We start from the raw sequence: 16,042 nt of genomic DNA, 5'->3' as shown, positions 1-16,042 counted from the left end.
GGAAGGACTCATGTTGGAGAAGTTTGTGGAGGACTGTCTACCGCGGGTGGGACCCCACACTGGAGAAGGGAAAGAGCGTGAGGAGGAAGGAGCAGCAAAGACAATGTGTGATGAACTGAATGCAACCCCCATTCCCTGTCCCCCTGCACCACTCAGGGGAAGGAGGTATTTGGGAGTGAAGTTGAGCCCAGAAAGAAGGGAAGGGTGAGGGGAAGGTATTTTTAAATTTTGATTTTTAGTTCTCATTATCCTACTCTGATTTGAATGGTAATAAAACTAATTTCCCCAAGTCAAGTCTGTTTCACCCATGATGGTAATTGCTGAGTGATCTCTCCCTGTCCTTATCTCAACCCATGAGCCTTCCATCATATGTTCTCTCCCCTGTCCCAGCTGAGGAGGGGAGTGATAGTGCAGCTTTGGTGTTCACCTGACATCCAGCCAATAACAAACCACCACAACATGCAAATAGCAGATCTTGGATTAGCACCAAAAAACACTCCTCAGAACATAGTAGTTTAATTCAGACTTGACAATAACTTCAAGGGTCTTGAATACAAATGGAAAAAGCTGTGTAATGTTTTTGGGGATAGATGAAAAATGGAAAACTAACATATAATTGAGAAACATTTATAGCTTCTTGTACTGCTTGTTTAGTCCTCTGCAAGAACTCCACTTATTTTATTTCCCTTTCCCCATATAATTTAGATCACATCCACCAGTACAGCAGCAGCAGAGCCTTTCACTTTTTAATTAAAAAGACAAGTTGTATGAAAATGAACTGTGTTGTATGAGTATTGCACTGAAGGCACTAGCCAGCACAAAATCAGCAAGTAAACTAAAAAACAAAACAAAACTGCTTTATTCAATTACATTTGGAAAAAAGTGATAATGTCAACAAAATTTTGTTTGCATTATTTTGATATTAAATCAAAACAGGCCACAGTTTTGGAACTGCCACAATTTTTCAACACTATATACAATTTTGTGATTACACGTTATAATTTTGTGGTATTTTTAAAGATCTGCTTAGAGTCTGATACAAGTCTCCTCCCAAGTTTATACTGGGATAAAAAAGTAAGCACAGTGATTTTTGGGTTTAGATTCTTTATATAAAACCACAGTGCTGGTGCAGAGAGTAGTAAACCTAAGCAAAGCTAACCAACAACAGAGATAAGTTCTGGGCCATTCAAAACTACTGTTTCCCCAACTGAGACAAAAAAAAAATACTTTCCCTATTTAGACTGAACCTCTTTTGAGCATTTTAAAACAAACAAAAAAAGCATTTGAATATTTAAATAATATTTCTTACCTCTCTTGATGTGTTCTGGATTAATGTATGAAAATCTGCAAAGTGAGTGTATCAGACAATTTGCTATAAAAAGTAGTCAAAAATGGATTCCAACTTTCAAGGGTTATTTTAATTGATTTGTTAATTCTTTCTGGATATAATGCTGTTGTGTTGTTTCTTCTTTAGTTAGTTAATTATCAGTGGTAAGTAAATCTGTCGTAAAGGTAACTTTAATTTTTATCTTTTCTTAAAAAAAAATAAAATATATACTGAGATCAGTAAGAATATTTCCAGTTAGTATTTCAGACCTTGAGTACCAAAGTCAGTCATCTCTCCTCCCATTTTAGGTGTATATCAGAGAAGTGTTCAAATTCAACTACTGGGGATTTTTGTTTGTTTTTTTTTAAAGTACATGAAAGTTGATAGCACGTTTCTGCAATGTTTCTACTTGGTACCAAGTGTTTCTTCAGGCATTTAAAGGAAAAATCAATACATTATTTTACCTGTCACATCAGTAGACAATGTAGACAAGCAAAACCTGCAAAAACACTTGTTTTAGTAGTCATTGCTATTATACGTAGAAGGCTTCCACCTACTCAAAGGCAATGGAAACATTTTGGTTACCTTAAGTGCTAAAAGGCTCTTGTTAATTTCCGCACCTTCCAGTCGCGTCTGCCTATCTGCACTGGAAGTATCCGCTCCTCTTTCATTGCCAGCCAAATCAATCAAAGAAAATTTACCATGCAATTTCCCTTTCCTTCTGAGAATAATCTGAAACACTGCATGGCTTCTAGATGAGTGTGCATTTGCAGATGTCTGGCCAGATGTCCTTTAACAAAAGGAAAGAAAGGAAGGACATATGAACAGGCAAAGGAGCATACATGTTAAACACACTACCCTCAGAACGTAAGATTTTACAGGGCAGAGTCCTGTATTTACCCTAATAATTTGTTGTTCATAGTATAATTATACCTATTTTTCCAATTCTTCAAATAGAAATGGAAGATTAGTAACATTTTACTTCCCTCTTAAAAACAAGAATAATCACATCTCCAAAGATTTCAGACTATCAGAGAGCTTTCATGTAAAATGCCGCATGTGGCATTTTTATCTGATCAGGCAGCAGTCTATGCACAAGGCTAATTTTAAAAACAATAAAGCTGGATCTTAACAAAATTTAAAATTTTTATATTTCTGTCACTACATATCAAGGCCTTTTAGAACTGAAGAATCTGGCAGTATTCCAAATTATAAATTATGTGAATGTAAGTCAGTAAACTGGTTATATAATGCATGCAATTCACATCCTGTAGAAAAATCAGTTCATATTTCTCTCTAGGAGAGAAACTCTAAACTATTTTTATTCAAATGACAGGCAGATTCCTTACTTGCAGCCAACATTATAAAAAATACCACTGCATATTAAAAAGCCGTTACTATGAAGAGACACCAAAAAAATCTTGTTCCAATTCTTTAATTTACAATGAAAAAGTGGTGGAAGCTATGGGAGATACCTGCAGCTGTTGCCTATTTCAATAAGCTTAAGAACATCTTCAACACATTTGACTTCCCGTTCCTGTAATCCCACCACCTGGACTTGCTGTTTACCATCTTCTAACACTCTTAACTTTGTCTTCCTGTTCAACAAGTCAAAAACCTAGGAGGGGTGGGGAAACAGAACAGTTAAATAGGAGCTTTAAAAGACATTTTTGCTTCAAATATTGTATCAAAATATGCAAAGCATTCCATACATAAATGTGATTGGAAGGGAAGTGTAAAGAATTTCTTGAAATAAAGCTTTCAGTACAAAAAGGAAAAAAAAAATCTTTTATGTGACAAGCTCACAATCTTATTTGTGAAAGAGAAATTCCACCTTCCTCAGAAAAAGATCAAGTACTTACCTTACCACTGTAGATCTCAAAAAACGTTGCATATACTTGAAGTTCTAACTTCTTATAGTTTGGCTTCTTTAGCATTAAAAAGACATCTCGAGCTATGAATACATTTCCAAAATATAAAGAAATCTAGTTATGTATTTTCAATTAGTGAAGACTCATTAATGCATAACAGTCTATTTTACAGCATCTCTCATATTTTGCAAGTGTAACAGGTAGGGTCAGTCAATCAAGTAAAAAGCATTGCCACATTACATTGGAAGATGCAACAGAACCCAAAATTAAACTTAATTAATCATCAGTTATATTTCATACATTTTTTAAGCTATCTAGATATATATTTACTGTGTAAAGACTACACACCTAGGAACTATTTTTTATGTCAACAAAGCAGTAATGCAAAATATGTAGACCCTTATGTTTGTATGAAAGAGAGTAGAAATGTATTGATCTCAAATAATCTGCAAAAAGCCAACAGAACAATAGTCTCACCTGCAAGTGCATATATTCCTTTAGAACAATCTTGGTTCTTTCCTGAAAAGTCACCACCCATAGTCTAAATTAAAAAAAAACCAAACAAGACCAAAAATACACTATAAAGATCACAGAACTGTAACTTATGTATTTGTTACTTATTAGAATTTATTGAAGTGTTTTGCACATAAAAAGAAGTGTATTGCTGACATGTAGAAGAAATACTTACATGGGTTTTTCCACTGCCTGTTTGTCCATATGCAAAACAAGTGGCCATTCCCCTTTCAAATATGGTTTCCACTAATGGTCGAGCTGTAAACCTTAAATGCAAAAACCAGCAGTACTTAAGAAACCTAATTATTTTAAGATGCCACACTACCACAAGGACACTATATATTTTAAGGCCCAAAGAGACAAAACTGGTTCTGTACTTTGAGAGACTAAAGGACGTCTCCATGTTAATTCCTGAACTAAAGAGGCTACCAGCTCTAAGGCATTAAAATACCCTAAACAATTAAACAAAAGCTACAAGGTATCTCCCATTTATTTTACAACAATATTATCCTCCTTCAAACCGCCTTGAGAAGAAAAAAATTTCCTTGTTTTAATGATGCAACATGGCACAGATTTCTACATGGAGTTTGGAGCTCCCTAAAGATAGCATTAGAAGATTTGGAAGTAGGACAGTGCAGCAGATAAATAATTAGATTTTGCCAATATAAAAAAGTCTGCTATAGTTTTGGGGTTTGGTGTTTTTTTCCTAAATCAGCTTCTAAGATTAAGTTTAGAACACAGGTAGCCAAAACAACATTGCATATCTTAATATTTTGAGAACATAGTTATGCTGAGAAAAGGCTCAAGAAAACATATACCCAAGCATGTCAGAATGGAAAAATCCAGTTATCCCTTAAGTATTATTTGATGTGTCAAAAATATTCTCCAAAGTATAATTTTTCTACTTTAGATAATTAATTTTTACTTTTAAAAGTGTAGATTTATTGCTTCTACTTCAGCTACTTATTACCATTATTTCATTAAAAACTCCAAAATCAAAAGGGCAACCTTATGGAGAATTACCTCCACTAGGTGATGGAAGTAAGAGTCTCTCTAAACTTTTTCCAGGTGTTTACACATAAAGTATGTTTAGTGACAGAAAGAAGAATGATTGTTTACAGAAACACTAAGGTGTTACAACCTCCTTTCATTCCACTTTGGAACAAACACAAGATCACTTACAAAAATAATATGGATAAGACTGAGCCATTCAGCAACCAAGGGTTATGCAACAAAATCTAAGTTTAACTGAATCATCAGTTTTCATCAAATATGTACCAGATAATTCCCGATCAGCCTTAGTCTTTCTTGCTTCCTCCAAACATATACTTCTTTTGTCCTCAAGAGGATATTCCCATATTTCAGTGTTTGTTCTTTTTGTGTTGAAGATATAAATTTAAAGAAACTTATCCACCTAAGAAGTACTTTCCATTATCTCTGTTTAATTGCATTTAAAATTATTTATTTTGCTGATTTATAAAAAAGGGTCCTATTTATATGTATTTTAAAATAAGGCAAAATACAAACATATCTAGAACAGTTTCTGTAAATCATTATACAACTCCAAATGTTACCACACCAAAACAGTTCAACTTTCCTTCTAGTAGAATCTTTATTTGCAATCTTGATCTTTCAGAAATATAAACGGGTTCTCCTTTAAAATTCAACAAGTATACCCATTCACACTAGTGCATTTTTTTTAATACTAAAGAAAGCTTACAACTCAGTGTTGTGGCTCATGGATTCAAAAATACATAAAATACAGCTTAAGCAAAATAATAATAAAAAAATAAGAATAGTACATTTCTCAAGAATGTTTTTCAGTACAGAAATATAGTGAGTAATTTTAGCATACTGAAGAAAACTGGAGTAACTTGTCATATCTCCCCCCCCACACTGTGACCTGTGACCCTGGTAGTTCTGGTGAGAGCAGACAATGATACCTATCCTCTTAATTGTGTTATTACAGGAGGCCTTGAAGCAGATTATCCTTCACATAATAATCATTATTGTACCATATGAGGGAGAAGGAAAAAGCCTGTACTGCTATATAGACTAGAGATTTACTGTTTCAGTATGAATACAAGCATCTTTCAATGTTTTTTCTATATTTCTATTCATTTATTATGTAACTAATAAAAATTGTCCAGAAGAAACTCAGTACAAAAACATAATAATGTATGCAAAAACCAGCCCTCACATTTAAACACTATGCTCACAAAGACAAATAACAGGAAGGAGGGAGATTACAAGAACTGGGTTTTAAGCAGGAGGAAAACTGTTGCAAGAGGCACATCTCACCAGCTAGATCACTCCCACAGTTCTTCAGTATCAAGAAAGAAAACATGCTACCAGTAGATAATCATTACACAGAAATTTCCAAGGGCACAGCTTTGCTGTTTAGAAGTCTTTCATTAGTATAAACTAACAGACTAAAAAGATTTTACTTTTGCTACCCTTCTCCTCTTACTTATATCAAGCATAAGGCACAAGTTTTCATTTTCAAGGCCTTTTAATAATTCTTTTACTATGAATTTTCTCTTATCCACCAACAGGGTGTTAGCATCCAACATTAATCAGGATACAATGCCAACTTTCACTTCCTAGTTTTTGGATTAAACCCAAGAATTAAGATATTTCTCTGTCACTACTCCTTAAGGCTAAGGGAAGCACTTTCTAAGCATAAGGAAAATTATCTTCATTAAATTCCTTTCTAATATCAATATTCCTTGCAAAAATCTTCACAATATTTAGACTGTGTACCAAGATCATGACCTGTCATGGTGTCTAACCTTGCCTGCTACTGTATCTAATATATTTAGCGACTTGCACAAGGTAAACAGCTACTTCTAAACAAGTTTTTTAAAGTGCTGTGTGCATTATTCTTTTCCAACTGTGGAAGTGAAACAGAAGAATAAAGGAGAAAATGGAGATCCAGATACCTTGGGGCTGAGGGTGGGTGGGTGTCTTTGTTGCTGTTGTTTTTTAAATCAGAAAGATTCAGCATTTCATCTAGATTGCTTCCAACAGACAAACTAACTCGGGTATCTCAGCAATAGAGCAAATATAATCAATCACCCTCTCCCCCCTGCCCCTTTTCCCACCCTCTCCTGATTTGTTTGCCTCCTGAGGAAACAATACACACTAGAGCCTGGAAAGGCAGGGCTTGGAGGAGGACTGAGAACAGGACTGAGGTCAACAGAAGTGGAGATGATATTTGCACGTGAAAAATTCAGGATAAACAGAGCTAAAACAAAAGTAAACAGGCAAAAGAATGGAGGTAGCAATATACATATCTGATAACACAGATAACAGAAATCCATGACCAAGGCAAGTCCACAGTTATTGACGTGCGAGATACATGAGAAAAAAGGTTCACAAAAAAAGCACATATACACATACCTGTAAACCATTTCATTAGGAGCTGTGTCATCAAAGGCATAGTCAAAACGAAAAGTTTGGTTTTCAAGGTACCTTGTTAAATCCACCTTTTGTTTTGGTTCATGTACCATCACAACATCTTTACTAGGAATTGTTATTACATCAAGGTCTTTCATTAAAGTCTCTATAAAATAAATGAAATATATATGCTTAAATAGCAACACATGACTATTTTTTACATTTTTTCATTGTTTACACTCTTATAACATCTCAGATAACACAACTCCTCCAAGTAACAACAATGCAATGGACTTGGGCTTCTGATACCTAGATAGTAATCTGCTAAGTAAAAGATTTCACTTTGGAAGTCTAGTCACACTATCCTTTCCAAGTGCTAGAAAGTACAGAGAGGTTGTACAAAGTTGATTAGAAAAACTAAGATCATTAATGATAGCGCTATCCTTTTAGCTTCATTTTAAAATGTTGTCTTTTTATTTTCCCTAAATCCTTAAAGTTACAGTCATATGTTCACAGCTTTCAAAAAGAAAAAAATTGTTTTCATTCTACACACATTTTCATTGTGTATTCCTCCTGGAATGTATAGTATACATCTTTAATATAGAATTTCTCTAAAGTAAAATCCTTTCTAAAAATTATCTTATAAGCAGAAGAAGCTGAAAATGCTAATGCTGCTTCCTATCACTGGGAATGAACAAAAGCCAACTAGATGTGTTTTCAATAGTGAGTTCCCAGGTTATAATTACTACACAGCACTACAATTTATTGCTAATTGTTGTATGATATGACTCAGCAAAACAGAGAACCCAGCAATCTATGATATGCACAAAAATAAAGAACTTTTATCTGTACAGTAAGGATCACTAATATGTGATCTTCTACTACTATGATCTACTAATATGTAATTCTTCAATTTCTATGTAAAATTTCTTAAGACATGGGCTTCAAAAATTTCATGTGGCTTTATACCACATTTTTATTTTGACATTCATCTTCCTACCAACACCTCAGAACTACTTTTTAATAGCCTCCAAACCACTAATATCCAAGATATGCAACTTGCACAGAATCAAATCCCACTTCTGAATCCCAACTCATGCCTCATGACAACTTGCTGTCATTTAATGTAATTTCACTTTGTCCACCTTCAGTGCAGGTAGAAGGTAACATTCCCCCCAAACGTACCACATTTCTAAGTCATATTTTATGAAAGATAACCTCCAATGCTAAAACAGAAATTGAACTGCTACCAGACTTGTATATTGAGTGCCCTTTTTACATAGGTTGTGCAAAATAGATTCAGTCAACCAATTTTTGAGATTATGCATTCCTTTCAAATAAATAAAGGAAAAAATATGGGGAATAAAAAAAAGCAGTATGTAGTGTGTTCACCTTGGCTGAACACTAGGTGCCCACCAAACCACTCTATCACTCCCCTCCTCAGCAGAACATAAGATGGAAAAGAACTCATGGGTCAAGATAAAGGCAGTTAAATAAAGGAAAAGCAAAGGCTGCACAAAGAAGCAAAGGAAAACAAAAGATGTTATTCTCTACTTCCCATCAGCAGGCAATGTCTGGACATTTCCTGGGAAGCAGGGCTTCAGTAGGCATAGCAGTTGCTCCAGAAGACAAACATCATAAATAACGAATGCCCCACCTCCTTCCTCCTCCTTTCTCTTAATTTTATTGCTGAACAGACATCATATGGTATGGAATATCCCTTTGGTTAGTTTGGGTCAGCTGTCCTGGCTATGTCCCTTCCCAGGATCTTGCCATCCCCAGCCTAGTGGCGAGGGGGGAATGTTGGAGAGACAGCCTTGATGCTGTGGGAGCACTGCTCAGCAGTAGCCAAAACACTGGTGTGGTATCAGCACCTTTCTAGCTACCAATACAAAGCACAGCACTATGAGGGCTGCTATGGGGAAAATTAGCTCCATCCCAGCCAGACTCAATACACAGTAAAAGTAAAAATAAAGAAAAAGAAAAAGGTAGAGGAAGCACCAACAGAGAGGAGAAAAAAATAACACAAAAGTAAACTAACTATATACGGATATCAACATATGTTTTCCCTTTCCTATATAATTCTCCCATTTTCTTCTGGATATGCTCTGGATAATCCTCAATGTGTAGTTCTCACATTACAAAAATAATAAATGCATCCCATGTTGTTTCAGAGTCAGAGTGATGTTCTTCGAGTCCTTTAGCTAAACAAAATATGACAACAAGAGAAGGAAAGAAACATCTTTCAAAATGAAAGTCAGCTTGCTTTAGTGCTAGATTCAGACAGGCTGCAATCCAGAAGCATTTGTGATTCTTAATTTCCCGCTGGAAGTAAAGAAATTCATAGATTGGGATTTAACTGGAGTTGAACATCTAAACTTCTCCAGTCTGATCAGCAGGCAGTAAGAAAAAAAGTTGTAATAGTAATCATACATAAAAAGAAGTCCCTAGGGAGTGGTTCCAGCACCTAAAATTATTTAGTGCCATTTCATATGCCTGTATCCTGCCCAGCCCTGAGCAGAAACTCCAGGAGATACAAGTCCCCAGTTTGTCTGTAACCCACTAGCCCTGCAAGGATCTCTTAGACACCGTTGGGCACCTTACATGTCAGAAAATACCACCATTCAGGCACCTGAATTGTTCCCTTGATGTCTGATTTGAGACCACTTGAAAGTATAAATATACATATATTAAAAAAAAAACCATAAAGTTTTCATTGGGCAGCTCACTGATCAGGAGATCACTTCAAGAATAGTTTAAAAGAATGGTGATCTTATGTCCTGGTTTCAGCTGGGATAGTGTTAATTTTCTTCCTAGTAGCTGGCAGAGTGCTGTGATTTTGAATTTAGTATGAGAATAATGTTGATAACACACTGATGGTTTTAGTTGTTGCTAAGAAGTGCTTACCCTAAGACAAGGACTTTTCAAGTTTCCCATGCTCTGCCAGTGAGCAGGTGCACAAGAAGCTGGGAGGGAGCAGAGCCAGGACAGCTGACCTGAACTAGCCAAAGGGATATTCCATACCGTAGGACATCATGCTCAGTATATAAAATGGGGGGAGTTGGCTGGGGGCCGCTGTTCACTGCTTGGGGACTGGCTGGGCATCAGTCAACGAGTGGTGAGCAACTGTATTGTGCATCTTGTTTGGGGTTTTTGAGGGTTTTTATTCCTCTGGGTTTAATTCCTCTCTTTTTCTTTACAATTGTTGCTGCTATAATTAAAATAATACTTACTTTATTTCAATTATTAAATTTTCCTTATCTGAACCCACAAGTTTTACCATTTTCCAATCCCCATCCTCATCCCACCGGAGGGCAGGGGGGAACGAGAGTGGCTGTGTGGTACTTAGTTGCCAGTTGGGGTTAAACCACGACATCCTAACACAATGTAAGAATACTGAAGAAATTACAATAGAATTAATTCCCAGATGAACTAAATACATCCTAGATGACCTTGGGAAAACATTACAGTCTCTCTGTGCCTCAGCTCCCAGTACATAAAATGGTGACAGTTAAACAACTTTTCTCCCCATCTTTATCCGGATTATGACAAGTTATGAATTTTCTGGGTCCCTCACACATATTGTCTAGCATAACAATTTCACTTTTGATCAGTATTTCTAGATCTCTTTAATACAAATAACATTACTATCAGAAGAAGCTTTTCAGCCAAAAAAAATTGGCAAAATCTTAAATGGCCATACCTTTTTTATTGAGTGGACGTTTTCGTACACAAACACATATCCTGTGCTCATCAATCTATAAAGAAAACAATATAAAGTAAAATATACCCCAATTCCTGTTATATGATATGTTACTTCTATTCTTGAATTAATTAACCAATTGCTTAAACAAAGAGAAATTTCCAAGACAGCGAGTCATACGAACGTGTAAAAGCCCCTTGTGTCTGAACAATAACCAAGAACCCAAAAGGGAGAACCATACATCAATAAACCCCCCTGCAGACAGTGATCTGATCATGCAGATGAAGATTCCACATCTTGGAACACTGCAAGCAAATCTAGCTGTATCAGGGTAGATATGTTATTGTCAGAAATTGTCACAATCTCTTTGATCATGCACTGGTAGAATTCTCAATCTTCAGAGGTACAGGACAGGTAAAAAGTAGAGTCAAGATCCTAAACCTCATGTTACAGATCTGCTAATAAATTAGAATTAATTGACTTTATTTGATTTTAAAAAATCATTTGGAGTAAGAAATATATTTTAATGAAACTTGTAGTTGCACAGCAAAAGCTGCTAGAAAATCCTTTGTACAGCCCTGTAGCAAGGCCAGAAGAATGGGCTAGAATCATTGTTTAAAACTTAGGTAAAAAATTTGGGATTTTACAGATTTCTTTGTATTTGACTAGACTTCTGTATGTAGAAAGTGTATTGAAATGTCAGAATATAGAATTAATGGGAACTGGGGAGAGTAGACTGGAACAACTTGTAGTTACCTGCCAAGAAACCGTGAACTTTAGTAAAAGGTAATTCCGGCAGGGGGAGATCGCGACCACCGACTCATATACCACCTACCCAAATCGTACCCCAGACCCATTTCTGGACCTTTCTAAGCTCTACTGTGCAGAATCGGATATAGGAGGAGAATATGTTAATGATTTACGGGAAATATTATGATTATGCATGAATACTTAATGAATATGCATGAATAAGTTTATATATGGTGTCTGATTTTGAAACTTGGTGTGTGTTGATCGTGAGAAGACTCACTCACGCACCTGGCCATCAATAAAGAAGTGTCTGCTTATCTACATCACATTGGTGTTGATAAGTTCTTCATTCCGAGATCTTGGTAACACTCAGAACAGTAAACTTTTGGCTGTAGTGGTGCATGGAATCCCTTGGGAAACTGCCCTCAAAGGTAAAGGAGTAAATGAGAGCTAGAAAATATTTTCTTAGGGCGCAGGAGTTCTCAATCCCAATGTGCAAAAAGATAGGCAGGAGGCCAGCTTGGCTAAGTCAAGATCTCTTAGCCAAACTAAAACAAAATAACAAAATCCATCGGCAATGGAGGCAGGGATACAAATCCTGGGGACATTATAGGGATATGGCCCAGGAGTCCACAGAGGGGATCAGGAAAGCCAAAGCACAGCTGGAGCTGAGCTAGGGATGTGAAAAATAGCAAAAAGGGTTTCTTCAGGCACATTGGACAACAAAGGAAGATGAAAGAACTTGTACCCTCCAATGAACAACAGGAGACATGGCTAAAACCAACATGGAGAAGGCTGAGTTACTCAATGACTTTTTTTGCCTTGGTCTTCACTGGCAAGTACTATAGCCACGCTGCCCAACTCACACAATCCAAAGGCAGGGACTGGGAGAATGAAGTACTGCCCACTGTAGGAGAAGACCAGGTTTGAAACCATCTAAGGAACCTGAAGGTGCACAGGTCCATGGGACCTGATGAGGTATGTTCGCGGGTCCCGAGGGAACTGGTGGATGAAGTGGCTGAGCCACTATCCATCATATTTGAGCAGTCGTGGCAGTCCAGTGAAGCTCCCACTGACTGGAAAAGGGGAAACATAACCCCCATTTGTAAAAAGGGAAAAAAGGAAGACCCGGGGAACTATAGGCCGGTCAGTCTCACCTCTGTGCCTGGCAGCATCATGGAGAAGATCCTCCTGGAAACTATGCTAAGGCACATGGAAAATAAGGAGGTGATTGGTGACAGCCAACATGGCTTCACGAAGGGGAAATCATGCCTGACAAATTTGGTGGCCTTCTACAAAACACTGGAGGAAAGGAATGCCACCCAGAGGGACCTTGACAGGCTTGAGAGGTGGGCCCATGCAAACCTCATGAAGTTCAACAAGGCCAAGTGCAATTGTGGTCCTGCACGTGGATCAGAGCAATCCCAAGCACAAATACAGGCTGGGCGGAGAATGGATTGAGAGCAGCCCTGGGGAGAAGGACTTGGGAGTGTTGGTAGAGAAGCTCAAAATGGCCCGGCAATGTGCACTTGCAGCCCAGAAAGCCAATTGCATCCTGGGCTGCATCAAAAGATGTGTAGCCAGCAGGTCAAGGGAGGTGATTCTGCCCCTCTACTTGGCTCTCGTGAGAGCCCACCTGCAGTACTGCGTTCAGCTCTGGGGTCCCCAACATAAGAAGGACATGGACCTGCTCAAGCAAGTCCAGAGGAGGGCCACAAAGACGATCACAGAGCTGGAGCACCTCTCCTATGAAGACAGGCTGAGAGAGTTTTTCAGCCTGGAGAAGAGAAGGCTCCAGGGTATGTGGTGATAGGATGAGAGGGATGGCTTTAAGCTGAAAGACGGTAGATTTAGATTAGGTATTAGGAAGAGCTTTACTGTGAGGGTGGTGAGACACTGGAACAGGTTTCCTGGAGAAGTGTTCAAGGTCAGGTTGGATGGAGCTTTAAGCAACCTGTTCTAATGGAAGGTGTCCCTGCCCATAGCAGGGGGTTTGGAACTAGATGATATTTAAGGTCCCTTCCAACCCAAACCATTCTATGATTTCCACAGAGATCTGATAATCTTCATAATTTAAGGATTCTGCTCCTCTGACTTCTCTGCAAATCAAAGGCCCTCATCACCTTCAAAGATCAAATATTAATTTTTATACTCAACAGGGATTTTCAGAATAGCTTAATGGTTTTGTGTGCACATCCCTTAGCACCCCAGGAAAATCTACAATATGGAGGCTAATTAGTACATGTTGGTATTATTGTCAAAATATATTTAAGTGACATAAAAAATGATTGAACCCCCCGTTATAAAGAATACTAATAAATTTTAAGTTATTCATTTTTTATGTTTACAGGCAGAAGGATATTCATACATTGAAAAAATTGGAAACACAGTAAAACTCAGAATGATAAAAAATTTCCACATCACTGGGGTACTTACAGGATCTGTAGTTGTCAGTGGTCTATAATCCAAACTTCCCCTGAAATCTCTTATCATACACATAATTTCATAATTTGGGTTTGTAGCATCAACCTCCTAGGGAAGTAAGCAACAGAATTTCTAATATACTTTTTTTTCCTGAAATGAACTAATTTCAATATCTTCTAAATTTACTTGTTAAAAAACCAACACTAACTGAAATGTTAATTTTTCTACAAAACACCATAAATATTTCAACTGCAAGTTTTTTTTCCATTCTGGTGTAGCTAACTTACTGATCATAAAACAAAACAATTACATGCTTTCTATTACATATTTTTGGTTGGTATAATAGAAGTATATAGTAAAAAGTATTTTCTATTTTATATATATTTCTAAGTGATGACTCATTAAAAATCTACTCAAGAAAGTAATGAATCCTGCCTTTTGCCAGAATTTTCACATTAAAGAAACACAGCAGAACAATTGCACAACACATGGCACATATAGTCAACACTTCTTAATCTGAAATAAGGCAGTCCAACAGACAAATGGATACACTCTATTATACAGGTACAAAACACACTGCAGAGGACAGTGCAGGTGCCCCAGCTGCTCTAAACACAACTGTGCTGGATCAGAGTTGGTTAAAGGAGACTGATCCTACTTGCTGGTTCTGAGTTAACTTCTACAGTTACTTGGATGCATTGGAAACTCTTCTAACAATCCTAGACCACCCCATCTCACCCCCAAAAAAGCAGAAGCAATCCCAATGATACACAATAGGCTACATCTAGGCTCACAAGACCTCCTGTCCCTAAACCTGGAACCATCAGTATCAGAGCAAACAGACATGTAAGAGACCATGCATGGAGACCCTCTAACCTCACAAAGCCTGAGCTACTGAGCCTACTGTCAGCTGAGCTGGTTCTCTGCAGAATTGCTCAAATGTCCTTCTTGTCACTTCTCCCTGTGACTGTCAGTTTTTACCCCATTTCAGGACATGCTGCTGATGCCATGCATAGCCAGCTCTGGTACTCAGACCTTATTAAGCTTTGCATGGCTTCCCACAAATGAGCTAAAACTCCTGGATCATATCTAGCTGTGGAAATAGCATAGGCACTTTCAGAAAGCACTGCATTGGGGTTAAGCTGAAATGGAGCCAGCTCGTGTCTCTACACCCATGACACAGCTGATCCACACCTCAGACAAAACTGTGCCACGGCAATCAGAAGTTGACCGTACCTTTAAGTTTTTCACCCTAACTACAGTGAACTAAAATCTACTTACAGTAAGTCCATACAAAGTGTATTCCTGCTAAAACATTTTCTTCTAACATTCTGAAAGGGGTATTGCTTATTATGGAAGAGGTATTTGCCTATACAGAGTTTGAAGAATATTAAAGGTCTTGCCCACCAGAAGCCAGTGTTTGGCTAATTATTGCTGCGTTTTACAGCAACAGAATACACAAAGAAACATGAAGCATAGATACATACAAGTCACCAAGAAAAACAGAGCTTTCTCATACAGAAGTTTGACTCAGATGCAAAGGGAGTCATCACAGAAGTGATAAAAAGAAAATTTTAGGTATAGTACCACATCAAAGAATTTTAATATATAAAACAAAATATATTTGCTCCTCACACAAAGCCACAGTAGTATTTTGCATTTGTTTAAGTGTATGGAAATTAGAGAACATGAATTCAATATAAGTGATTTTAGGTCAACTTAGAAGCATCATTAAACCATTAAGTAAATTGTCTGCATTATTTATTTGGTGGTGGTACTTCTCATGTCAACAGCAAATTGGTAGTATCTCTTTCGATAGACTAACACATACACATAGGCCTGCCAACAAGATTACGTTACTAGTAGTGTAAAAGCTTTTACACTACTGTGACAGAAAGTCATTTAATATTAAAAGATTTTCTCAAATGATTAACTTCATTTCTTTCACACAAGCATCTAACAACTTGCTGCCAAGCTGTTTGCATGATGCAAAACTAAATTAGAAATGCATAGATAGGTGTAAAGGGAGAAAAAAGTATCACTGTTCAAACATGG

At 37.2% G+C, this 16,042-nt stretch overlaps 1 protein-coding gene across 5 annotated transcripts in view; it reads right to left on the bottom strand.

Annotated features, from left to right (window-relative positions):
* LOC129783125 (kinesin-like protein KIF2A) overlaps nt 1-16,042 on the bottom strand; it is an 86,776-nt gene that overhangs the window by 30,440 nt on the left and 40,294 nt on the right. For 4 of the 5 annotated variants that reach the window (XR_008745113.1, XM_055792880.1, XM_055792878.1 and 1 more), the window contains 8 exons: nt 14,000-14,095; nt 10,814-10,868; nt 7,114-7,276; nt 3,887-3,977; nt 3,676-3,739; nt 3,190-3,281; nt 2,803-2,945; nt 1,913-2,117 (listed from right to left, as the gene is read on the bottom strand). Coding sequence is in view for 4 of the 5 variants with exons in the window: in XM_055792880.1 (XP_055648855.1) it covers nt 1,913-2,117; nt 2,803-2,945; nt 3,190-3,281; nt 3,676-3,739; nt 3,887-3,977; nt 7,114-7,276; nt 10,814-10,868; nt 14,000-14,095 (909 nt within the window). In the remaining variant the exon portion in view is untranslated. Of the gene's footprint in view, nt 1-1,309; nt 1,345-1,912; nt 2,118-2,802; nt 2,946-3,189; nt 3,282-3,675; nt 3,740-3,886; nt 3,978-7,113; nt 7,277-10,813; nt 10,869-13,999; nt 14,096-16,042 lie in introns of all 5 variants that reach the window. The other variant, XM_055792877.1, reaches the window with a different exon arrangement.

Source organism: Falco peregrinus, chromosome W (assembly GCF_023634155.1).
Source record: "Falco peregrinus isolate bFalPer1 chromosome W, bFalPer1.pri, whole genome shotgun sequence".
NCBI classification, from domain to species: Eukaryota; Metazoa; Chordata; class Aves; order Falconiformes; family Falconidae; genus Falco; species Falco peregrinus.
This window is presented reverse-complemented; position numbering and strand designations above follow the sequence as displayed.